The 27,502-nt window shown below is 40.9% G+C and overlaps 2 protein-coding genes across 2 annotated transcripts in view; one reads left to right on the top strand and one right to left on the bottom strand.

Moving 5' to 3' along the window:
* LOC144598457 (C2 domain-containing protein 2-like) overlaps positions 1-1,732 on the bottom strand; it is a 60,407-nt gene extending 58,675 nt beyond the window's left edge. Inside the window, exons 1-2 of the mRNA XM_078408600.1 lie at positions 1,668-1,732; positions 186-249 (exon numbers count right to left, since the gene is read on the bottom strand). Of these exons, the coding sequence (XP_078264726.1) occupies positions 186-249; positions 1,668-1,732 (129 nt within the window). The remainder of the gene's footprint in view (positions 1-185; positions 250-1,667) is intronic.
* A 7,113-nt stretch (positions 1,733-8,845) lies between these two features.
* atg101 (autophagy related 101) lies at positions 8,846-15,136 on the top strand. The gene is made up of 2 exons (XM_078409639.1): positions 8,846-9,396; positions 12,291-15,136. Exons 1-2 carry the CDS (start codon positions 9,145-9,147, stop codon positions 12,693-12,695), a joined length of 657 nt encoding a protein of 218 aa, XP_078265765.1. The 5' UTR covers positions 8,846-9,144; the 3' UTR covers positions 12,696-15,136.
* Positions 15,137-27,502: the final 12,366 nt, after the last annotated feature.

Below are 27,502 nucleotides of genomic sequence, written 5' to 3'. Positions count from 1 at the left end.
TTATTCTGGGACACAAGAACCAACAGATGCTGGAATCTTGAGCAAAAAGCAAAGCACTGGAGGAACTCAGAGAGTCAGGCAACATCTCCCCCCTCCCCCTCTCTGCATTATTGTTACCTTCTGCTGTTGCAAGTAAGCAAGGGTATCATTTACTCAAAAATCTAGTCGGGAGGCACAAAACTCACCTGGTTCCTCAAGGCTGCCTTGTTGAGTGCACAGAGCCAAGCTTTCTGCCACTGGCGGTTCCAACTGTCCAGGGAGAGAAGCCAAGAGAGGAGAGGAGCTGCCCCTTCGAATAAAGGGTCGCTCGGAGGAGAACCTGCAGCCGCCCTTGCCCCCAACCCAAACTTAGTTCCAATCCTCTCCCAGGAAAACCCCGTCACACAACGAAACCCATACAGCGCCAGGGTGAGGACTGAGGCCAGGAACACAGCGACGAGTCCAAACCATCTCAACACGTCCAACAACAGACAAGACTCCATCCCAGAGCCCAAATCAGACATGACTCCAGTTCAACTCTCCAAGCCAGTCCCAGATAGAGAGCAGGAAACACACAGTGGGCTGTGTATATATATATATATATATATACACACACACAAATATATATATTTTAAAAAAAGAATCACTGCATATTTTAAAAATCCATTAACTGCAAATAGTTTCCTATATGATATTTCCTAATGTATTTAAAAATAGAGCACATTTCCAAACTTATGGAAATCAGCAGGAAGCATGGAGGGCGTTAGTTCATTGTGAAATGTTGCACTTTTAAGCCTTTCTAATGCTGTGTCTCCTCGGGTTCTCCATGGCCCCAGAGTCTGAGCAAAAAGGCCCAAGTCAAACTCAATCCCCGGCCTCACTGGGCGACCATAGCACGCCTCCTCCACCCTAACACTGCACTACGCCCAGCCACTCACTGCTGGGTCAAACAGCACAGCAAAGCCAAGCCAAGCCGCTCCCCACTCCGGGCACTGACTGAGCTGCAGCGGCCGGGTAACATCTCAACCCCGCCTCCCACAACCTACTTAAAGAGGCACAGTCTGAGGTCCAGGTGGGGCCCAGCATATGCTCACATTTTATGTGTATCACATTTTTTTTAAAAAGCTGGAGTAACTCAGAGGGTCAGGCAGCATCTCAGGAGAGAAGGAATGGAATGGGTGGGTACTGATCAGTCTGAAGAAGGGTCTCGACCCGAATCTGTGGAATTCTCTGCCACACAAGGTAGTTGAGGCCAGTTCATTGGCTGTATTTAAGAGGGAGTTAGATGTGGCCCTTGTGGCTAAAGGGATCAGGGGTTATGGAGAGAAGGCAGGTATGGGATACTGAGTTGGATGATCAGCCATGATCATATTGAATGGCGGTGCAGGCTTGAAGGACCGAATGGCCTACTCCTGCACCTATTTTCTATGTTTCTATGAAACGTCACCCATTCCTTCTCTCCTGAGATGCTGCCTGACCCGCTGAGTTACTCCAGCATTTTGTGAATAAACACCTTCGATTTGTACCAGCATCTGCAGTTATTTTCTTACACAGTCTGAAGAAGGGTCTCGATCCAAAACGTCACCCATTCCTTCTCTCCTGAGATGCTGCCTGACCCGCTGAGTTACTCCAGCATTTTGTGAATAAATACCTTCGATTTGTACCAGCATCTGCAGTTATTTTCCTACTCAAACATTATGTGTGAACCTTTCACCCCATCCGCCGCTGTGTACAGCACACAATCCTCCGACATTCTCGCCACCTCCAGCCAGATTCCACCCCTTTCTGCTTTCCGCAAAGACCGTTCCCCCCGCAACCCCCCCTGATTCACCCATTGATTAGTGCGGGCGTCAGAGGTTATGGGGAGCAGGCGGGAAAACGGGGTTAGGAGGGGGAGAGATAGATCACCCATGATTGAATGGCGGAGTAGACTTGATGGGCCAAATGGCCTAATTCTGACTCCTATCACTTATCCCTTCTCACCCAAACCAACCCCTCCCCAGGTACTTTCCCCTGCAACTACAGAAGATACAATACCAATCCCTATACCTCCTCCCTCGATTCCATTCAGGGACCCTGACATCTATTGTATTCATTATTCTCTGTCCAGACTCCTATATATCGGCGAGACCAAGCGCAGACTGAGCGATCGTTTCGCTGAACACCTAGGCTCAGTCCACCTTGGCCTACATTAATTTGCTGGTTGCAAAACATTTTAACTCCCCACTTCCCATTCCCACTGGTTTTTCTCTCCTGAACCTCCTCCATTGTCAGAGTGAAGTCACACGCAAATTGGAGGACGGCTCCTCAAATTTCGCTTGGACATCTTAGAACCCTGTGGTTGATTTCTCTAATTTTGTGTATTGCATCCCCTCTCACTCCATCCATTCCACACCCTGATTCAGGGTCTGTTTCTCTTTCCACAGAAGATGGTGAGTGCTTCCAGCACTATTATGTAGAATCATGTACTTCAAGAGATCTTGCTGTGCCCAATTTCACCTTTGTTTTCTACGTTGCAACAGTGACTGATCTCACTTCAAGAAGCACATAGAACAGTGCAACAAAGGAACAGGCCCTTCGGCCCACAATATCTGTGCCAAACATGGTGCTAAAATCACCTGTGCATGATTCTTACCCCTCCATTCCCTGCATGTCCATCTGCCTATCCAAAAGCCCCTTAAATGCCACTATTGTATGTCTGAACCACCGACCTTGGCAGAACTTACCACCCTCTGTGTAAAAAAACGTTGCCCTCACGTCATTAAATTTTGCCCCTCTCACCTTCAAGCTATGCCCTCTAGTATTTGAGTACTTTGTGCTTTAAAGGAGAAAAGATGGGCGGAGAGTAGAGACATTTATGAAGGGAATTCTGGAGGTTCGATTCAAACCAGCAGAAGGGATAGTCGGCGATGATGCATAGTCTGAAGAAGGGTCTCGACCCGAAATGTCACCCAATCCTTCTCTCCAGAGATGCTGCTTGTCCTGCTGAGCATTTACTCCAGCATTTTGTGTCTATCTTTGATTTATAGACAATAGACAATAGACAATAGACAATAGGTGCAGGAGTAGGCCATTCAGCCCTTCGAGCCAGCACCGCCATTCAATGCGATCATGGCTGATCACTCTCAATCAGTACCCCGTTCCTGCCTTCTCCCCATACCCCCTCACTCCGCTATCCTTAAGAGCTCTATCCAGCTCTCTCTTGAAAGCATCCAACGAACTGGCCTCCACTGCCTTCTGAGGCAGAGAATTCCACACCTTCACCACTCTCTGACTGAAAAAGTTCTTCCTCATCTCCGTTCTAAATGGCCTACCCCTTATTCTTATACTGTGGCCCCTTGTTCTGGACTCCCCCAACATTGGGAACATGTTTCCTGCCTCTAATGTGTCCAATCCCCTAATTATCTTATATGTTTCAATAAGATCCCCCCTCATCCTTCTAAATTCCAGTGATATAAATTCAGGGATACTCAAGAGACCTCCCTCAACCAACACCACTAACACAGTACGAGGTACAAAATAGTTGTAATAATCATTTACCCTTCAGAATTATTGAATGTGAAATGCTTTGGATTCACAGGAAAGATGTAATTAAATACTAAACAAATATTTAATTTGTTCATTTGTTCTCAAAAAACGTTTTCCCACTCAATGAAACAAATCACTGAAATGGATGATATATGGATTTTGATTCTGCACTGTTTATGTTATCATTTTAAAAGTGACCATGATCATTTAATCTCATGTTGAGCTGTATGGCGTCATACTTAAGTAATATATAGAATAGGTAACATGTGTAGGAAGGAACTGCAGATGCTGGTTTAAACCAAAGATAGACACAAAAAGCTGGAGTAACTCAGCAGGACAGGCAGCATCTCTGGAGAGAAAGAATGGGTGACGTTTCGGGTCGAGACCCTTCTTCAGACCGGGTCCGAAACATCACCCATTCCTTCTCTCCAGAGATGCTGCCTGTCCTGCTGAGTTACTCCAGTTTTTTTTGTGTCTATCTTTAGAATAGATAACATATTGTCACATTATCAATGAAAACGTATGGTGAGCATTTGGTGGCACTGGACCTATATTCGCTGGAGTTTAGGATGAGGGGGCTTCTCATTGAAACTTACTGAATAGTGAGAGGCCTGGATAGAGTGGATGCGGAGAGGATGTTTCCACTAGTGGGAGAGTCTAGGATCAAAGAGCACAGCTCCAGAATAAAATGGCATACCTTTAGAAAGGAGATGATGAGTAAGTTCTTTTGTCAAAGGTTGGCCAATCTATGGAATTCATTGCCGCCCGCGATGGCTGTGGAGTCATTGGGTATTTTTAAAGTGGAGACTGATAGATTCTTGATTAGTAAGGGATGGTGTCAAATGGTGAAGGCAGGAGAATGGGGTTGAGAGGAAAAGATGGGTCTGCCATAATTGAATGGCGGTGTCGGCTCGATGGATGAATTCTGCTTCGATAACTTATGAACTTTTAAACATATGAAAATTATTTAACCTGTCAGAAGAGTATAATACGGATGAGTGTCGACATCAAGATTGATGTCAAGAAGTAACCGAAGAAATTACATTAAAATGGTTTTGTTCTGGTCAGAAATGGAAAGAAGAAAAACATTAAAGATGCAGACAAGGATTTTCATCAAATTATTGAATATTTCATGTTCATAAATGATAGGAGCAGAATTAGGGCATTCGGCCTGTCAAGTCAGGGCTGTCAGGGGTTATGGGGAGAAGGCAGGAGAATGGGGTTAGGAGGGAGAGATAGATCAGCCATGATTGAATGGCGGAGTAGACCCGATGGGCTGAATGGCCTAATTCTTGCTCCTATTACATATGACCCTGAGTCTACTCTGCCATTCAATCATGGCTGATCTATCTTTCCCTCTCAACCCCATTCTCCTGCCTTCTCCCCATCACCCCAGACATGCATAATAATCAATCGCATTATTGACAGAAATTAACTTAATGTCATGAACCAAAGGATTCAAGTAACATTTTTCGCTGCTTCCTGAAAATCCATCACAGATCTTTGGTTAAAATACAAAGTACAAGCTGTACCTTAAGCAAATGCTTGGTGAGGATTGATGGCTGTGTTCTGCTATAGGATGTGCTTTTGGATGAAGCCCATGACATTCATAAATAATTCCTAATTCGAGAAAAGTTGACATTTGAGCAGCAATTCACTGCCGCGCTATTAGGTAATTAAGATCAGTGTTTTCTAATCCAAACCATATCTGTGCATACTGTGCCAAGTTCGAATATATATTTCACATTGGCAATTTTTGAGCTTATCGGTAATTTGTCTCATTGGAAAACACAGCAATATCCATCATTCTGGCAAATTTTGTTAACCATGTACGATTAACTTTAACTTTTAACTTTGTGGTTCACAAAAAAAGCTCAGTTCAATTCAGGTTAATTTATTGTCACGTGTACCGAGGTACAGTGAAATGCTTTTGTTGCGTGCTAACCAGCCAGCGGAAAGATAATACATGATTGCAATCAAGTCATTTACAGTGTATAGATACATCATGGGGGAATAGCGTTTAAATGTTGTTGTAGGAATAGAGCTTTAAGAGTGTGGAGAGATTGTAATATGTGATAGTAGATCTGCTTCTGTGGCTAGCACACAAATAGTCGCCTGGGTTGGGCACCATCTTGGAAGCAATTCCTTTTGCCACCTGTTCAAATTAATCTCTTTAAATTGTTTCATTAAATTCCGTTTCATATCATATAGGTATCAGTTGGGCATTCTGCTATGTTAAAACACACTACAAGTTCTCTCTATGTTATATAAGAAAATAACTGCAGATGCTGGTACAAATCGAAGGTATTTATTCACAAAATGGTCAGGTCAGGCAGCATCTCAGGAGAGAAGGAATGGGCGACATTTTGGGTCGAGACCCTTCTTCAGACTCTAGGTTATGAACACTTCTCTCTAGGTTATGAATACCTGACTTATGTACAACCCGAAGATAACCCTTAAGTTGAAAAGGGTGCAGAGTAGTTTTACGAGGATGGTGCTAGGTCTTGGGGGCCAGAGCTATAGGGAGAGGTTGAGCCTAGGACTATTCCTTGGAGCACAGGAGGGTGAGGGGTGTTCTTCTAGAGGTCTATAAGATCATGAAAGGAAAAGACAGGGTAAATGCACACAGTCATTTACCCAGAGTTGGGGAATCAGGAACCAGAGGACATGGGTATAAGGTGAGTGGGGAAAGATTTAATAGGAGCTTGAAGGCCAACATTTTTTACACAAAGTATATAGAACGAGCTGACGGAGGAGGTAATTGTGGCAGGTACTACTACAATGTTTAAAAACATTTGGACAGGTACATGGATAGAAAGGGTTTAGAGGGATATGGGCCAAAAACAGGCAGGTGAGACTAGTGCATGTTGGTCGGCATGGGCAATAGACAATAGGTGCAGGAGGAGGCCATTCGGCCCTTCGAGCCAGCACCGCCATTCAATGTAATCATGGCTGATTATTCTCAATCAGTACCCTGTTCCTGCCTTCTCCCCATACCCCCTGACTCCGCTATCCTTAAGAGCTCTATCTAGCTCTCTCTTGGATGCATTCAGAGAATTGATCCACACTGTCTGACTCCATGTCTCTATAGGAACGAGTGTTTGGGAGACAAGAGGGATGGATTTGGCAGTTGCTGTGAGGCTCTAGGCATCTTCTGCCGTGTGGGAACTTGTTTTGCTGCTCAGGTGCAAGTTGCGATCACAAACACATACTGTCTATGTAGCATGAATGAAACAAACCGGTCCTTTGTGTGGTCTCTTTGGAATAACTACATACATTACTGAGTGTGGACAAACGTTTTCCTGTAATGCAGCACAGTGATGCAGCTGGTACACTGGCAGCCTCACAGCGCCAGAGTCCCGGGTACATCCTGACCGTGGATGCTGTCTGTGTGGAGTTTGCACATTCTCACTGTGACCAAGTGGATTTCCTCCGTGTGCCTCCCACATCCCACAGACGTACGTGTTTGTAGTTGGCCTCTATAAATTTCTCTCTGTTGTGTAGAGAGGATGCGAAAGTGAACTAGTGTGAACGGATAATCGATGGTCAGTGTGGACTATTGATGGGCCGACGAGCCCTGTTTCCATGCTGGATTCTTGATTAAAACAGATGTCAAGGGCTATGGGGAGAAGGCAGGGAAATGGGATAAGGAGGCAGAGATCAGTCATGATTGAATGGCAGAATAGACTCCATGGGCCAAATGGCCTAATTCTACTCCTATAATTTGTGAGCTTATTTATCTTTCAATCAAAGAATATCATTGCATTTTGCAGAGAAATTTGAATAGGTGAGTTAAACACCGTTTTAACGACATGTTGCCCTGAGTTGGCCTTTGTTTTTATTTAAATATATTGCTGGACTACTGCATTTTCAACGTATATTCTGTTTAGGTTATGAGGCAGGATCGGGAGCCCTGTCATAAACCTAGGCAGTGCCTATATATAAAAGCCAGTTTTTTGTGGTTGACTAACAGCACCTCATATTTCGCCTGGGCAGCTTGCAGCCCAGTGGTATGAACATCGACCTCTCCAACTTTTGATAGTTCCTCTGTCCCTCTCTTCCCCTCCCCTTCCCAGATCTCCCTCTATCTTCCTGTCTCCACCTATATCCTTCCTTTGTCCCGCCCCCCTGACATCAGTCTGAAGAAGGGTCTCGACCCGAAACGTCACCCATTCCTTCTCTCCTGAGATGCTGCCTGACCTGCTGAGTTACTCCAGCATTTTGTGAATAAATACCTTAGTTATTGAAAGTAATTTTGCATACTTTGTTTTAGACTCTCATGCGTCAAAAATAACCCTCAGTTCATTCACAAAGATGTACAATCTGTGTCACTTTTCTTTATTAAAAAAAATACTCCATTGCTCAGGAAAGACACAAAATGTTGGAGTAACTATCCTTGTTCTCCAGGGACGCTGCCTGCCCTGCTGAGTCGTTCCAGCATTTGATTAGTATGGGTGTCAGGTGTTATGGGCCTAATGTTAACCCTTACAGGGAGGGGGGAGGCAGGAGAATGGGATTGAGAGGGAAAAATAGATCAGCCAAGTTTGAATGGTGGGAGTAGACTTGATGGGCCAAATGACCTAATTCTGCTCCTTTAACTTATGAACATGAAATTGTGTGTATCCTTGGTAAACCAGCATGTGTAGCAGTTCCTTGTGTCTACCCTATTGCTCCATTTTGTTCAGAGATATATTTTTAAAATATATATCAAAAAATACTTTATTCAAGTAATAAATATTTACAAAACATCTTCTTTTCAACAACTCCATCCGACATTTCCGGAGGTTACACATTCAATGCAGATATTCATTTCCAAATTTCCAGCCCTGCCCCGCTGAATATTCCCAGTATATTTTTGCTTTGTTTTGCTCTCTTACTTACGGACGACAGTTTACATAGAAACATAGAAAATAGGTGCAGGAGTAGGCCATTCGGCCCTTCGAGCCTGCACCGCCATTCAATATCATGGCTGATCATCCAACTCAGTATCCTGTACCTGCCTTCTCTCGATACCCCCTTTAGCCACAAGGGCCACATCTAACTCCCTCTTAAATATAGCCAATTAACTGGCCTCAACTACCTTCTGTGGCAGAGAAATCCACAGATTCACCACCATGAGCTGGATGATCAGCCATGATCATATTGAATGGCGGTGCAGGCTCGAATGGCCTACTCCTGCACCTATTTTCTATGTTTCTGTGTGAAAAAAACTTTCTCATCACGGTCCTAAAAGACTTCCCCCGTATCCTTAAACTGTGACCCCTTGTTTACGCAGTCACAGGCCTCGCACATTGGCTGAGGCGGTTGTCTATAAATGCTCTATTGCGAGGAGAGGAGGGACAGACACACACAAGTCCACAGGCGTTTCGCATTCATGGTTTTTTTTTTTGTCCCAGTCGGGATGCTGTCGTTCGCTGCCCATTCACTGCTCCCTCCGACGCGGTGACGTCACCGAGTCGAATGTTTACAATGTAGCGGGAGGGCACTGACCGCGTTCTAATCCATTGTTAAATGGTTACATTGTTGCCGCGGGATTCCGCCCGTGTCGTTGCCACCACTTGTAACCTGGTGGAGGTCGGAGACCGGAGACCTTGTTGTCCTTGAAGTCCTTGTTGGTCTGGTCTGGTCGCTGCGAGGATGAACTGTAGATCTCAGACCCTGGAGCTGACGGTGGAAGCCAGGCAGATCGAGGAGACGGTGCTGGCCGTCCTCCACACCGTGCTTCTGCACAGGAGCTCGGGGAAATTTCACTACAAGAAGGAAGGCACCTACTCCATCGGCACCGTGGGCACCGAAGATGTCGACTGCGATTTCGTCGATTGCACCTACGTGAGGGTGTCGTCGGACGAGCTGGACCGCACGTTGCGCCGGTCCGTGGGCGAGTTTAAGGTGTGCTTCGACTTGGCTTTCTTCTCCCTCCCCCCCCCAAAAAAAATAAAAAGTGTGCGGCGGGCGGGGGGCGGATATAAACACGGGCTTCGCTCTGAATTCACGGTTTGTTGTTGTACTTGTTCAAATCAAAGTAGTTCGATTGTTTGCAAACAGGCGGCATTCTTTTCATAACGCACGGAAGGCCTAACATTACCACCCATGGTTTCGGTCCCACTTAAAAGAGAAAAGAGCACAAAACTGCGAAGCTGAGATCTCACTTCAGTGCAGTGTTAGGCCGGGGCTACAAGTTATAACACCGAGGTTTCCCCTCTGCTCTCTCAAATTAACGTTAAAATGCCGCTGGAGCAAGAGTAAGGGACTTGAATGTTTTTTCCCCCCGAAATATAGCACTTTCCGGCCCCATTAGATTGTGTTATCCACCCAGATTTTATTTTCATCTCAGTCTGATACGAACCTTAGCACGTGACCCTTGGAATCAGATACAAAAATGGCACTATTTAAGATTGATACAAAGCCAGTTAAAAGTAATTTCAGAGGAGGCCAGACTTTGGCCTGCCGTCCTGTCTTCCAGCTTTCTCTACCTCCTCTCCTCAAATCAGGGTCCCGACTCGAACCATGTTCTTCACAATGCTGCCTGACCCGCTGAGTTACCCCCAAACCTTGTGTCTTCTAAAGTAATTTCAAAACAGGGTGAATGGGAAGTATTAGTTAGTCCCCTCTAAAGTGGTCCCTAGTTAGAATGTGACATATTAATTGGTCCCTTTTGTTACCCTTTTAATAGTGGTATATCAGCGGCAGACTGGTGTTTCTTTGCCTTGACAAGACTGGAACAGGGGGCTGTGTCAGTAACTTGCATTAAATGTTATTTGCCAATTCATCTCCCTGTGCTTTCTGCTCTGCATCTCAGTGTGGTAAAAGCAAAATACTCCACAATGGCAATAGGCTTTGTTTCACAGGTGTTTGTTTACAATTAAGCATCCAAGTGCCTGTTTTCGTTCTTCGAGAGGTGCCCTAGTGAGTTTGAGTTTAGTTTATTGTCAAGTGTACCGAGGTACATTGAAAAGCTTTATGTTGCGTGCTAGCCAGTCAGTGGAAAGATAATACATGATTATAATTGGGCCATTCACCGTGTACAGTTACATGATAAAGGGAATAGCGTAAATAGTGCAAGATAAAGCCAGTAAAGTCCAAGCAGTACTGGGCAGAACTGGTCTGAAGAAGGGTCTCGACCCGAAACGTCACCCATTCCTTCTCTCCCGAGATGCTGCCTGACCTGCTGAGTTACTCCAGCATTTTGTGAATAAATCGTACTGGGCAGAATGTTGCACTGTTAGAGGTGCCCTTTCTTTTGATTGAAACGTTACAGCGGCCTCCTTGAAATGGATATAATCCACCCCACAACAAACTTTGAAGAACAAATGGGGAATATTCCTGGTTTACCTGCCCACTTTTATCTTTCAATCAAAATAACAAAAAAAACCCTAGTCTGATGAATTGGCTGCTTGTTGCTTTTTGTACTTTAAAATGTTAACTCAAAAAGTACTTAGTTGGCCATAAAGCACTAGGGGATAACTGTAGCCTTAAAAAAAAAAAACAATAAATAAATCCAAACCTTACAGTAAGTTCAGAGAGTAAAGTCAGAGGCGAGACGGTCTGATTCTGTTAACCTAAAACAATAATTGTACACACATCCTAATGAATAATTTCATAGAACATAGGACAGTACAGCACACTATGGCCCTTCGGCTTACAATCTCAATTGAACATGATGCCAAGATGAACTTAAATCTCCTGCCAGCACATGATCCATATCCCTCCATTCTCTGCATATCCATGTGCATATCTAAAAGTGGTCGCCTCGACGCAGCAGTTTGACTTCCTGACTCTTGTACTCAATGTCCTGAACAATGAAGCATACCATCTATCTATATACTAAAACTCTCGTTTGTTTGTTCCTGAACTACAGCCAAAACAGTATACAATAGCGCGACAATTTTAGGCCCACCTCACTCACCGTCGTCCCTTTGGTGCTAATGAAAGAAGTTTCATTGAAATCGATGTTATATATTTAAAGTTATTCATATTTTTAAGTTTAAACCTATCTCCTAGGGAGGGGAGGAAGGATAAGGGAGGTTGAGGGGGATGGAGTGCGGGGGAGGGAGGAGGGGGTGCTGCACCAATGTAGGAGAGGTTAGGGCCCAAAGGGTCCACTTGGTCTAGTATACCTTATTTACCACTCGATCTACTTATGTTCCCACTCTCGGGAGCTATGGACATGGACCCCTAGATCCCTCTGTACATTAATGCTGTTAATTTTGTTGCCATTAATTGCAGACCATCACTAATTGGGAGAATGATCTTGAGATGATTTTGTTCCATACACTCTGTCCCATCCAATTGCGAAACGCCTAAGATTTGGATGGAAATTCAGAACACAACAGTAATCAAATTTGGGATTAGCTATGCTAATGTGGTTTGGAATTAACCTAAACCTTGAATTTGGGTTTAAAAAAAAAAGACACCAAGTGTAACCAGCATCTGCAGTTTCTTGTATTTGGGATGTTGCGTAATAAGATTTTAAACTAATAATTGGGAGTTACCAAAGGACACAAAGCGCTGGAGTAACTCAGCAAGTCCTGCAGCTTCTCTGGAGAACATGGATGGATGACGTTTCGGGTCTTGACTGAAGAAGGGCCTTTTGCTGTCTCAACCTAAAACGTCACCCATCCATATTCTGGATCTGCTGAGTTACTCCAGCTCTTTGTGTTCTTTTGTGTATTAACCAGCATCTGGAGTTCCTTGTTTCTGATAATTGGGATTTGTTGATATTCTGGGATGATGAAACCGACCAACATCCGTACTCGTGCAATATTGTTTTCCTTTGACTCTAGGATGCTCTTCGCAACTCTGGCAGTGATGGGAGCGGTCAGATTTCCCTGGAATTCTACCAGAAGAAGAAGTCACGGTGGCCGTTCTCCGATGAGTGTATCCCATGGGAGATGTGGGTCTTCAAACTCAATGTGGTGAACTTGGCCAATGAGCAGGAGAGGCAGATCTGCAGGGAGAAGGTGGGCGAGAAGCTGGGCGAGAAGATCATCAACATCATCGAGGTGATGAACAGGCACGAGTACTTGCCCAAAATGCCCACGCAGTCGGAGGTGGACAATGTCTTTGACACAAGTCTGAGAGACGTACAACCCTACCTGTACAAAATTACCTACCAGATCACTGATTCTCTAGGAACATCTGTCAGTACCACCATGAGGAGGTTGATCAAAGATACCCTGGCTTTATAACCTGGCAAGAAATCATCAAGAAACATCCTGTCGCAGTTTTTAATTGACTTCCTTCCCCTAGCCGTCTGCTTCTGCTGTTTTTATTTCCTTGAGACAACTTGGGGTTGTCCGTCCATTTTAAAATGAGCCACGCTGTGCAATACCGTGCAAAATTCCATGTTTTGTTCGAGGCCCAGCAGCAAGGTGGTTCATATATATATATATATATATATATATATATTTATTTTATTAAATTATCAAAGATGGTCGGGAAAATGTTTTAAGTTGCCGGAAACGGCTCTGGGAAGGAGACGCATCCACTATTGAGACTGTTAACCGTTGAGAATTTCCCCTTCTCTGGAAAGGATATTGTATATAGTCTACAGACAAGGAAATGGTCAGTGATTTCTGCATGGTCATTCAGGGAAAGTAGCCTATTCATTCACTAGATAGCCATCTTCTGGAAACTGTGAACCTACCTGTACCCTGGCATTACTTTTCACCTCACGGAGAAAATGTAATGGGGAGATGGGAGGAGTAGATAGAAATCATAATTGTATTTAAAGTAAAAGTCAGGATATAGTATTCTGAAGTTGAGTTCAGAAATAATGTTTTAATTTTCTTATGGTATAATCTTCTATGATAAAAATGAATAAACAGAAAATCCATTTGGATTATTTATTTACTTGGGTGGTTAATTGATGCAAGATGGTGGTTCCATTGGCTCCGCTGTGTTGGCAGTACATGGGGTCTGTTGCCATTTGTCTCTGCAGCAATAGTTTGCACACATTTGGTCTCGCACAAACAAAATTGGGGGAAGGGATGTGGGGAAGGTGGAATTCGGAGTGGGAGCATGCTAAGGCATGGGCAACACCACTGATGATGGACCTGGTTTTGTGGGAAAGTTCAGTCACTGTCCATGTTGTTCTCAGGAAGACCTTGTGCTTGTCCTGTGTTAAGTTCAAACTTATTTTGCATTATATACAAATAATGCATTTATTAAATGAATACAGTTGGAAAAAGCTACCTTACCATGATCATCAATGAAAACAAGCTAATTTTTCTCATACTGTGGTTTCTGAGTGCATCAAAACTCACAGCCATTGAGAAACTGATTTTCTCCTAGCTTGGCTTAGGGAGGACCCATTCGCTAGTCCGGAGATATGGTCTTCATCCATGGCATAATATTTTTGGCTCAGCATTTTTGGGAAGAACTGCTGGAGCTCACCTAGTTGACACTGACCAATCCATACAATGGAAAGTCACTGATACAGAGACGGGACCATCTTCCCCTCAGTTAAGTGGAGATCCAGGTCACGTCTAGTACACCATGCCCAACTAACAAGGTAGAGGTTGGTTGATATCTGAGATCCTTAGACATTACTGTTTTTGGAGAAGTTGGAATTTCTATTTGCAAGCACGTCATCCTTAAGCCACCTTGACTCCAAAGATACCTCTCCTACCTCTAACCCAAGCGTAGTCACTACTTCATCACTGGACAGTTTGCAAACATGAGGGTGCCATAGGCAATAGAAGAAACAATCAATAAACTGAGGGTGAACAGCTATAAACTTGCATACCATTAAACTTTGATCTCCACATCTCTTGATAAAACCAAGTTTAACTTCTCATTGGAGCTGATGTGGGAAGTTGTCAATCCTTAGAGACGAGTGAATATTCTTGTATATAACCTCCAATTCTGACTTTTCCAACATTACTGCAGGCTATACTCAGATATACAATTGCCCACATTTGGTTATGAGCTAGCCTATGTTGACTTCAACAGCTGATTTCAACTGCTTTGCAACTAAGTGTGCTACTGTTGGGCTATTGGGCACAGAGGAGTCAAAAAGCTCCACCTTTAAATGTTCTCCTCACAACTGTTGCGACACAGCACGCGATCGCTGATGAGCGGACTGCTGTGATGCCTTGTTTAAATAACCAGAAAAGCCTATTGGCTCTTGTGTGAACATGCAGCATGCAAATGTTATTGAATAGTAACAATGCCAGAATGTGTCAGTGCCTTCAGAGAAGAAATGAAGGGAAAGGTGGGAGCAGAATGGGAAATGTACGCCTGAATTGCAATTTTTAGCAAATAAAGATAAATTCTTCTTCTTGCAGAAGTGAACAACTTCACAAATGCAGACATGTGCATGAGACAAACGATGTTAACTGTATGATTCTACTTTAAATGTGATTCCAGCCTTCAGGTGGCACATTGTTAAGTAGAAAGGACACGCTATTTGAGATGTATAACCAGGATTTGTATAGCACAGCAATAAAACTAACTAATAGGAGTTACTCAAATTTGCTCATTAAAGATATTTCTGGGTATTTAAGAATGTAATTTTTATTTTGTGGAAATTCTAAACATCAGTTCTGTACCAAACAGTTAAGACCATTTATAGACACAAAATACTGGAGTAACTCAGCGGGACAGGCAGCATCTCTGGAGAGAAGGAATGGATTGAGACCCTTCTTCAGACTGAGAGTCTGGGGAGAGGGAGACACAGAAAAGGAAGGGTAAGGTGTGCAAATGAGACAGATGGAGATCAAGGAAAATGTAGAATAGATCATTGTTGGCTAGGAGGATGTTGCCAGGACGAGAGGGTGTGAGTTGTAGCATTAGGTTGAGTAGGCTTGGTCTCTATTCCTTGGAGCGCAGGAGGATGAGAGGTGATCTTGTAGAGATGTACAAAACCATGAGGGGAATAGATTGGGTCTCTTGCCCAGAGTAGGAGAATCGAGGACCAGAGGACATAGGTTCAGGTGAATGAGAAAAGATTTAATAGGAATACGAAGGGTAACCTTTTCACACAAAGGGTGATGGGTGCAAGCTGCCAGAGGAGGTAGTTGAGGCTGGGACTATCCCATCGTTTAAGAAAGTTAGACGGGTACATGGATAGGACTGGTTTGGAGGGATATGGACCAGGTGCAGGAAGGTGGGACTAGTGTAGCTGGGACAGTGTTGGCAAGTTGGGCCGAAGGGCCTATTTCCACACTATCACTCTATGACTCGATGAGAAGGTGACAATAACGTAAACAGATAAAATGTAATCAGGGATAGTCATACTGGTCGGAGAACTGGGAAGGCGAGGGATTGAGAGAGGGAAAACAAGGGTTGCTTGAAGTTAGAGAAGTCAATATACTGCTGGGGTGTAAGCTGCCCAAGCAAAATATGAGGTGCTGTTTCACCAATTTGCTCTGGGCCTCACTCTGACAATGGTGGAGGCCCAGAACAGAAAGGTCATTGTGGAAATAGGAGGGGGAGTTAAAGTGTTTAGCAACCAGGAGATCGGGTAGGTTTAGGTGGACTGAGCGGAGGCGTTCAGCGAAACGATCGCCGAGCCTGCGCTCGGTCTCGTCGATATATAGGAGTGTACTACTTCATAAGGCTTCAGCTCAAAAAGTGATGCACTTTCTGAGAAGACCCTTTAATCTTGGGAATTTTGTGTTTAAATATTGCTGCTGGTACATAGAGGTGGTCTCTCTGCAAACCTCTAGGTAACACACTGAAGAATCTATGTTCTTTTGCCACAGAACTTGGTCATGAGTTTAACAAGGGTCATAGGATCAGTTATAGTATAGAAACAGGCCCTTTGTCCCAACATGTCCCATCTTCACTAGTCCTACCTGCCTGCGTTTGGTCCATATCCCTCTTAAACCTGTCCAACCCATGTACCCGTAAAATGTTTCTTAAGCATTGCAATAGTACCTGCCTCAACTACCCCTTCTGGCAGCTTGTTCCATGCACCCACCACCCTTTGTGTGAAAATGTTACTCCTCCGGGTCCAATGTACAATATTTGGAGTAAACCTCAGTTCGGTCCCAGTTTTATTTATCTCTTAATTGTTCAATCCTATTTCTCATTATTAGCGGTCCTGAATGTTTGGCTCTTGTCACTATAAATAGAGACTTGCAACCACAACATTCTCTTTCACCCTTGTGATATCTTGAGCTCAGACACAGAACAACAAGTTAACTCGCAAGGCTGCACAGCTGCACTGTGGATATCACAACCCCGAGCTAAGATTTCACTGCATATTCTGTCACTGGGACTATTTTATTCCATTCTCATAAAAACCACCACTCTCTGCCCTCGCCTCAACTCAACTGCTGTTGAAACTCTCCAAGCTTTTATTACTATTTCAGTTCTATCTTGTTGAGGTCACTAGTTTTCATATATTAAAGATCCACCAAAAATCTCCTTCCCACTTCCCAGCACCCTTATGCATCATCCCTATGGTCACCAACCTGCATTGTCTTACCAATACCCTGAATTTAAAATCCTTCCATAATCTCACAACCCTAAGTGATCTTTGCTCCAACTTGTGGTTATTTGTATTTTGCCAGTATCCTTTGACAATCCAACTACATCTGCAATCTAAACTCTGGAATACCTTTTGAAATACCTCTGCATCTTATTGCTTTTTTAACTAGATTTGGGACACTCATGCACATGTCTGTTCTAAGGGCTTAAGCTGAGTTGCGAGCTTATTTTCTTTTAGGTTCCTTGCACGTTACTGCATTAGAAATATTGTATTCCCAAATGGTCAAGAGACCATGAATTGTGTTTGATGGTGCTGCAATTGATTCATATCTATCCAAGTTCCAACTAAGATACTAGGCCATAATTGGGAGTAAAAATGCAATTTGATTTTGACCTCTCTTGCTTCAGAATCAAGAAATCCATACAGCTGCTATTAGTGAGAAAATTCTCCAAGACATTTTGTTTTATTTCGGCTTTTTCTCTTCCCGTTTCATCCTAAATGTTTACTGAGTAACCAGGCAACCTCTAAATCCACAACTTAGAGGCAAAATGAATGTCAGCAACCTCTTTGAGAACAAGGAGGGAATGGCATCAGAGCTGGCTTCATTTTCCATCATCAAGGAATTATAAGTTGATCCCTCATTCTAGGACCAAATGATAACTGACCATAGCTGTGCTCTGGAGGTACTAGATATCTGGCTATGTTACACCAAAAACATACGTGAGCTTGAAGAAATAGCAATGGAGAACTTCACAGCGGGATTGTTCAGACCAAATGGTGACCCAGAATAACAAGAAGTTAAATATGTATACGTTGCTATAGTTAATGGGGAAAAGGAAAATGGTTTTAGAATGGTACTCCTCATACAGACTGCAATAGAAACTTGATAGATTTACTCTGATTGTGATTATTTTAATGGAGGGAGGGGACATAGCTGATTGAGGAACCTAATGCAATGCATCAAATCATGGAGTCATACAAAAACCTGATCTTTAAAATTTCCTCTTTAAAAGCAAAGCACCTGTGATTAGAATAAATCAAAACCTATTAAGTAAGGAAACAATTCATTTATTACCATCTTGTTATAAATGTATTACACAAAAGACATTGAAGTTAAGTGGTTAATTCGAGAGCAGAACAGTCAAAGCCTAAAGCTATTGGTTAATCTTTGGTGTCTGGATGAGCCAACTACTGCATGACAATGTACAATCGTTTTGAAAATAGTGCTTCATAATAACCACACCTCATTTACCAATTTAAAAAAAAATCAATTTAAATGTATAAACTTTCACATCCAGGACAAACTGGAAAAAAGGTCCATTCAAACTAAAAGACAAAGGACTTTGAGCTTTGTACAGTTTTACATCATGCCTAAACAGACCAATAAAACTAAATATCAGACGCTTTAACATACTTTGTCAGGTACCTTGGTTGACCTCATTAATATATAAATTTATAAAGTAAAACAATACTATCACTAATATTTATGAAAGGGTACAAACAAGTTTACTTTAAATGAAGTCAACATGTTTTGAGAGAGCAAATAGCAGATCAAAGTGACCTCAAGTTTAAAATACATTCCACGTGATCAGTAGTATATTCCAACAGTACATTTTGCAAATAGATACCGGCATGTAATGCAATTATTGTAAATACAACTTAACATGCAAAAAATCTTCTCAAAATCTAGTTATATTTTATAAAGTAATAAATTCACCAATAAAAGCCTAGTAAAATATTGACTGCAAATGGATTTAACAAAGGATATCCTGCAACGAGAATTTTCAGAGAATTATATTTTCTTTACTGTCAGGAATCTATAACAATGGAGCTCTTTGTTTATTTTTCCCCTCTCTTGAAAATTTGCCTCCAGATTTCACAGCAGCCTTCTTGCTCATAGTCAATCTTCTTTAGTGATTTTAAATTGATGTGCGATGATTATCCTCAAACAGTGCTGAAGAAGAAATGTGGTTGACTTGTCTCACCCAGCCCGAATGCAATGATCAGATACAGTTCATCACTGGTAGAAGGGTGTCAGCCCGAAACGTCACCCATTCCTTCTCTCCAGAAATACCTGCCTGTCCCGCTGAGTTACTCCAGCATTTTGTGTCTGTCTAAGCAAAGGCTAAATAAAATCTGCTCTGCTTCAAAACAGTAATGATTCCAAGAGGACAGATGATTTCTATCAGATCTTTAACTTGGTTTGAATCAGGAGTTTAGAAACCTGGAGCAAATTGTTAGTTTTATAGTGACTGCTCTCAAGTCCTTGTGAATAGTATATGTGGATGCCAATATTCATTGAACCTGCAGTGTCGCTTGCATGCGCATACAATACACAGAAGCAAAAACAGATGAAATGCAAACACTCAGCAAACTTAATACTCACCCCCCAAAAAAAATTGATCAAGTTCATGACCATGTTAACATTCCTTGCATTTGCCACCAAATTGCATTTAGACAAACTCCTAGAATTACACAGGAGGTAGGACAGTATGAAATTACAAAGACAAAATGAAATTATGATCTAATGAAGGGTCCACCTGTAACATTAATCTATCTTACTCTGCCAGATGTTGATGATCATGCAGTGCATTGCCATCATTACCGATGAATTTTTAAAATCCATATGTCCAGGTTTTGTAGTTTATGCATATCAAAAATTGCTTTTGTAAAGTTTATAACCTGATAGGTAACCAATAAGCTATAAATGCCTTCTGAATAATTTCATGATCAGTGATTTACTCCCAGCATAATTGTTCCCTTCCAGTTTGCAGTAGAAAACTCTTGAGTACAGAATTAAAATACTAACATTTTTAACAAATAACCACAATGTTTTTTTTTTAAACAGTTTTATGTCTGATGAGAATATATCATTCAGTTTTGTAAGGACAGCAAAGTCCTACTGGATCCCAAAATCCACCGAATTCAAAAATGAATTTTAGTTTTGATTTTAAAACGTTTAGTGTTTAAAGAGGAAGAGGGCAACAGCTACAGTTAATCGTCAATGCTCTTCAAGTACAACCTTAACTTTATTAAAATGTGAAAATATGAAATAAAACACAAATCAACAAACTGCAGTTATAATAAAAATGTCCTGTGCCTCTTCACAGGAGCATAATTAGTAGCTTCATCGCATATTCCCGTCCAATCTTCACTACATATACCAATTCCCGTCTGAAGAAGTGGATAATAAACCTTTCATCATTTACATCAATTATTTTTAGCTGGGTAGTAGGTAGCGCAAACCTGGAAAAACTATACATAACTTTTTTTAAAATGGACGTGGGAATGAAATGAGTTCAGGAAGGTAACGAGTTAACCAAATCCTTGGTGAAAACCAGATGTCTCCACATAATGCAGCAGAAAGAACGTGAAGAGAAACTCAAAAGGCATCTGACCATGAGACGGTCTTGTTTATGCTAACAAACAATGACACTGTGACAAACTTGGCAACTGCTCAATGTCCAGATATGGTGCAGGATCAAAGTGAAATAAAAATCACAATGAGACATTTTTTTCTTCTTTAACACCCTCTCTTTACATAGTTTTGTACATTAGCTTGCGTTTACTTAGATTCAAATCAAATGTATACATCTCAGGGTTTTTTTTTGTCATGCAGGCTATCTAGTGAATACTTCAATAAATGCATTAAGTTTTTGACCTTACACTTCTCAACAATTGGAAAAGGAATGCAAATGGAGAAAATGGCATAACCATTGCTTCAGAATTGGGTGTTTTCAGATAAGAAAGAAAAGACGTAAAATTCTGGAAAGGCAATTAGCTAAGCCAGTTGATTTTGATAAATCCCAGCGAGGAAAGTTAAAACCCTATACTGACAAGAATATATTGCAATGCTATTGCGTAGGACTTCAATATCAGTTACCTTGGAGTTGCTGTAACACAAAAGTATGTGAAATGTAGCACAGATAGATTTTGTAGATGCGATCACTGGGCAATTTCAGAACTTTGCTCTGCTCCTAATAATTTCATTGAAAATTTCAATTACTGCCACACATGGAGATAGAAAAATAAACTCATTTGAAAAATATGTCCTGTTTAGAGTAGGCTAGAAGTGTGTGGACAAATTCACAAACAGAGACTTCACAAAATTGGAAACTTGGCAATTGTTTTGAGAATGGGTTTCAAGATTTGAGAAACATCCTTATGTCCAAGACAATATTAAGCTGCTTTGAGAGGGTATATAAATAAAACCAACAAACAGCTCCAGATTCTCCTATCTTACACTTTCACCCTGTTGTAAATAGAACTGCATAAATAACAGTATCATTCTCAATGATCTGCTTTCAAAACAAATCATTTAAAGACCACACTTAACCCTTTCCTAACAGGGAAAATTAAAATCCAAAGAGTTCAGAAAAATAATATTCAGCTATCTCGGTTATTTGAAAGATAAACATTAATCATAAAAATAAACAAATCACTGCGCAATAATGAAATCTAATTCTAAAATGTTGTACTTACAATAGTAATTCCGAAAAATATCTATTAAAATATCTTAAGGACTATAGGTCCCAAAATTAACAATAACCTTATTGTTACCGCACAAACAGTATAATTTCATATAGAACATAGTAAAGTACAAATGCTGCAATACATTCATTAATTTTCTGGAAATTAAAACAGTATATTAAACCTATATTGTACTCACTGTTAAGCCTATTTTCAGGCACTTGGATATTAATCACCCATCTATTTATATGCAATGAATCAGTCAAGTTTAATTATTGAATGTCATTGAACTGTTTGTCAAATGTGTTCACAAAGAAATTTGCAAGCAGCACTAAGTACTCATACCTCAGTTATAGTGAGTTTAGTGCCATCTATTGTGTCATTGTGTATTGTAATCTGTCTTACAGCACCAGTACGGCAATTTTCTTGAGTGCAAATTTACAGATAATAGGTACGGACACTGCTTAAAACTAAGGATTGTGTTAAGGCTAAACCTAATTTTCATGTAGGAACCTGGCTGGTATACGTTTATCGCAGGCCTTAAAAAGGTGGGAATAAAGTGCTAATTTATTTCAGTGCCACGTCGAGAGACACTTTATCATGCCCTCCTTCCATTTATAATCCAAATTATTTTCAGTTAGATTTCAGTTAAGACAGTGAAATGTTCAGAAAGTGAATTCGTCCATAAAGTTATATAGACACGTTTATGAGTGGCATCGCAATTGTTGGGTAATAAACAAGTTATGAAAGGGCTAAACAACTTTTTGCCTCCAGAGATGCTGCCTGACCCACTGAATTCCTCCAGCAGTTGTGTTTTGCTTCACATTCCAGCATCTGCAGGACACTGAGTCTCCCTGACAACTTTAATACATTCGTATTTCCAAAGGAGAAGAGTTAAACTTAAAGCTGTAATGTCGTACGGAAATGAACTAATATAGAAGAGTTATATGGTATGTTGGTACGTATAATCTAGAAATACAAAACTTAGCTTGCCCAAAAGAATCTCCAGTGATCTATACTTTGAAATAGTTTTGGGTGCATCATCCCAAGCATTACTAAAACACGGATAGAACAAGCATGGCAATGGTGTAGGAAAGAACTGCAGATATGGTTTAAACCAAAGATAATCACAAAATGCTGGAGTAACTCAACGGAACAGGCAGCATCTCTGGAAGGAAGGAATGGGGATGTTTCGGGTCGAGACCCTTCTTCGAACTGAAAGTCACGGGAAAGGAAAACGAGAGATATAGACGATGAACAAATGAATGAAAGATATGCAAAAAAGTAACAATGATAAAGGAAACAGGCCATTGTTAGCTGTTTGCTAGGTGAGAACGAAAAGCTGGTGTAGAGTTGGGTGGGAGAGGGATGGAGAGAGAGGGAATGCAGGGATTACTTGAAGTTAGATAAATCAATATCATACCACTGGGTTATAAGGTGACAAGCGAAATATGAGATTCTGATGGATCAGGGAGACAGAAGATTGATTTGTTTGATCGCAACAGATAACCTCAGCTATTGCAAATAGAAAACACCAATTCTGAAAACAAAACGGATCCTGAGTTCAAAAAAGACTGTCAAGTGCACCACAGAAGCTTTAATATTGAATTTAAATATTAAGAAAATAATTACAACCCTACTTGCTTTTTCAGCTGGACTTATCAGATTCCATGGGAGTGTTTCATACAATGTGTTTTGTTCGACAATTCCCAGATATCAACATCACAAAGTTGAAAACATAGCCATTATTTCATTTCATTATTTCACGAAGAAGGGTCTCGACCCGAAACGTCATCCATTCCTTCTCTCCAGAGATGCTGCACGACCTGCTGAGTTACTCCAGCATTTTGTGAATAAAGCCATTATTTCATTGCTGTTTGTAGGAGCTTCTAGTGTGCAATTTGGCTGCAGACTTAACCCATTACAACACTTGGGAAGTATTATGTTGGCTACAAAGTATTTTTAGAATTCCATGTTTTCGAAAGGTGCAATTGAACATAATAATTTTCATTCAATGGCAATTTGCGAAAAGTGTGTGTGATTTTAAGCTCTTTGACCATTTTAGCAAAGTGCTTTGAAAATCATCTGCCATGATTATCAGCAGGTCTCACCTTTCCTCACACCAACAAGGTGGAACATCAGCTAAGATCTTATTCAAATAAAACTTGCAGTTATTTTAGGCTTTGCCATTCGCAACTGAGCTAGATTTTTTTACTCTGCAGCCTGGAAAGTTATAGATACCTTATGCAACATATTAAGTTTTATAAATATAAATTAAGATTACAACTTATGTCATTTGGTCTGTTGAGTTCATGTCATGGCAGCACAGTGGCACAGCAGTAGAGTTGCTGCTTTACAGTGCCAAAGACCCTGATTCGATCCTGACTACGGATGCTGTCTGTATGGAGTGGGTTTTCTCCGGGTGCTCTGGTTTCCTCCCACATTCCAAAGTGCAGGTATGTAGGTTAGTTGGTCTCTGTAAATTGTCCCTAGTGTGTAGGAGAGAACTAGTAGACGGGTGATCGTGGTCGACGTGTTCTCGGTGGGCTGAAGGGCCTATTTCCACGCTGTATCTCTAAACTTAGCCAGCTCCAGGCAGAGCAATTTCATCAGACACATTTCCCCTCTTATTTACCTATAACTCAGCAGCCTATCCACTCTCACATGCCTGTCAATTCCCTGTTGATTCAATGTTTTTGACATTTTAAGTAGCTAATTAATCTACTAGCATATGTTTAGGACATGGGAGGAAACCGGATGACTCAGTGATATCAGACTGTCACAGAGGGAACGTGCAAACTTCAAACAGATGGCTACCTATTTTATTTCCCGTTGGCTTCACCCATATTCCAATTATTTAAGAGTCAACTTTCTAAAATAGCTGTTTACCAAGTACCAATCCTGCATGTTGTCCATTTTCTTTTAGTAAAGCATAAACACCAGTTTCTTAAATATAATTAGATCTGTGAATTTATTTCACATATAAATCAAACCTGTCCAATTGAAATAATTTCCATTCTCAATCTTAAAATTACTTTTGTCTTTACTCCTACCCTTGTCCTCTAACACTCTCAGATGTTTTTGCCAGATTATCGTTCATAGGATTCCTTTCCAGACCAAAATGCCTCGTAAACGGGTGCTGCACTGTAAGGTGTTTGTACGTTCTCCCCGTGACCTGCGTGGGTTTTCTCCGAGATCTTCGGTTTCCTCCCACACTCCAAAGACGTACAGGTATGTAGGTTAATTGGCTGGGTAAATGTAAAAATTGTCCCTAGTGGGTGTAGGATAGTGTTAATGTTACGGGGATCGCTGGGCGGCACGGACTTGGTGGGCCGAAAAGGTCTGTTTCCGGCTGTATATATATATAATCCGGAAAATGACACTGGGAAACAGGAATCCCAGTCTGAAGAAGGGTCTCAACCCGAAATGTCACCAATTCCTTCTCTCCAGAGATGCTGCCTGTCTCGCTGAGTTACTCCAGCATTTTGTGTCTATGTTTAGTGTAAACCAACATCTGCAGTTCCTTCCTACACACTGGGAAACAGCCTAGGGCTCTCTAACACTTTGCCACCAATACATACATCTCTCTCTTTTGCTTCTTTGATGATTTTGAGATATGGTCGACTAGAACTCTGTGCATTTTGATTACATCTGATTAGTATTCTTCTACAATGGACCTTTACATCCAAATGTTTGTTGCTGATTATTGTTTAAACCAGAAACCTATGTATTAAAGTTCGTTATGGATTATAGGCACAACATTCTAATGCTGAGGACTCCCATGCTGTGACATCTCTGTGGTATTGATATTTTATTTCACGATCTATTGGCTTTACTTACTATCATCTAACCCACTTTTTCTGAAATGCAAGCCATTTTCTAAAATGTCATTTGCAATTCAATAAAACCATATTTTGTCGTGCTCAAATTATTTTTACATTGAGTTGTTTATTAAGCCTCCCGAAATATAAATTAACTAATGCATCATTTTTATTCAAGATGTAGATTAAAAGCTAACAATTCAATTTGGTGATATTACAAATTATGTTCAGACTAACTATATAGGAAGTTCTCCTTTTGGAAGTAACTACACTATTTGAAATTCCATCAGTATTGATTACAAACAGAAGTTGCAAGAATCTGGCACGAGCAAAATTAAACTAAGACTTCCTATTTACAAAAACAAGACAAACACTTCTCAGATGCTTCCTCTCTCATCTACTATTTCTCTTCAACATTAAATCCATGATTAGGCTCCTGAAATCCAGACATGCAGTCTCAGGAGACTCCTTAACTTAATTGCAGCTGGTTTTAAGAACTGTGAAACTACTTTTGAAAGTTCTGATGTTATCAATATATAAATGATAAATTACTGAAAATGTGATTAATGAAATAGTACATACTGGAATTACTTATAAATTATAAATGACTGATTCTTGATTAAAGAATGGTGTATTTTGGAAGTAGAATATTTTTTTAAAGTATTAAATGTTTCAACATTTAATGTTGAAATCTATTTTTTCATGTATTTCCCAACAAGAGTTCAAGGATCCAAATACAAAATACTGCAGATGCTGGAAAGCGTATGTAGAAAATGCTGATAATTCTCAGGTCAGATCACATCTGGTGAGATAATTAACATTTCATTTAGAATTTTGAGATATTTAAAAATCAATAAATTTTAGTTGTAGAGAAAGGGAGAAGGGATGGAGAGAACAACAAAGGTCCCTGATAGGGTGGAGACCAGGAGATAGTGAATGACCCAAGTGACAGAGCTGACTGAAAGAATGTGATTTGTCTCATGAAACTATGTCTTTAAATAGGATTTAAATAGGAGATGAGTGAAAAATGGTGACCAGGAAGAGACAAGTGAAATCTGGATCTGAAATCAATGGGCGATTTCATTCATCAATAATGAATAGACTGACCGACTACCCATTATATTCATGTGTTAAAACAATGATAAGGAATTTCAAATAATTGTCAAAAATGTTGCATGCTAACCAAAAATATTATAAACCCAAGGGCAAATTGGGTTAGTGTGGACGGGCAAAATGTTTGGCATGGACATGTTGGCTGGAGGTCCAGTTTCTATGTTATACTTTGTAAATTAAAGAAATATGTTGTGAAATGTTGGTACAATCTTTTCCCTTGAGCATATCACAGAGGAAAAAAGTAAATGATTTTCCCTAGCACAGTTCTTATTACATGACCTTGCAATAACACTATTGATGTTCCATGAATAATATATTTGGAAATACAAGTTAAAATATTGAATGCATTTCAGAAACTTCTATGCAGCCAAGGTGTGTTGAACTAAGAATACAAAAGCAATTGTGGTCCCATCACAAACTCTGCTTCACAAATGAGCGATGAAAAGTTTTCAGGATTAGTTTTGTGGGCATTCAATGTTGGACCTGTATTTTCCTTCATTTTTGCAATGAATGGAAAGTTTTACTATGCTCAAGCAGTTGATGCACACTAGTTAGTATAATTAAAGAGGCAAGAATCCCATCATACTATGCTGGTTGAAAACACTTGCATCATTTTATAACTGTACCAAATCTTTGCAAGATATTTCAGTTAATTTGGGTTCTCCCCGGTGAAATGGTCTATATATGCCCAGTAATAAGCATCACCAGAAATTACTGGGGGATTATTTAAATGCTGTTTGTCCGAGGTTGCTGTATTCCTGTGCTCACATGCTCCCATGTTTCCTACACGACAACAATAAATGGCTAAAAACTGAAAGTGTTTCATTGACTGCAAAGGACCTTAAGATGCCCAGGCCAAGAAAGGTGCTCTAAAAATGCAATTTTCTTTTGCAAATATTAACTGTTTAATTCCACAAATTTCTGTTCTAATTTTGGAACTTCAGCATTTCAGTTCAGCCAGTCGAGAGAGCAAGGACAGCCTTTGTAGTTTTATATATAATGATATCCTGGTCACCATGGGTAAAATCTGGTCATAATAATTTTAAAAGTCCAAATGGATTCTATACTACAGTGCAACAAAATATAATGATCAGCTGCAGCATTTACATCAAACTTGTCTTCTGGTAAACCTCCCATTTCCTCGTGACTCAGT

Source organism: Rhinoraja longicauda, chromosome 12 (genome assembly GCF_053455715.1).
Source record: "Rhinoraja longicauda isolate Sanriku21f chromosome 12, sRhiLon1.1, whole genome shotgun sequence".
NCBI lineage: Eukaryota > Metazoa > Chordata > Chondrichthyes > Rajiformes > Arhynchobatidae > Rhinoraja > Rhinoraja longicauda.
The sequence above is the reverse complement of the archived record's forward strand: the minus strand, read 5'-3'. Positions and strand labels throughout refer to the sequence as shown.

Bases quoted from the DNA above. Each gene is read 5' to 3' on its own strand.
- atg101 (XM_078409639.1), top strand. From the start codon at position 9,145: ATGAACTGTAGATCTCAGACCCTGGAGCTGACGGTGGAAGCCAGGCAG. The intron at 9,397-12,290 runs GTGTGCTTCGAC...CTTTGACTCTAG, and splicing joins GGTCCGTGGGCGAGTTTAAG to GATGCTCTTCGCAACTCTGG.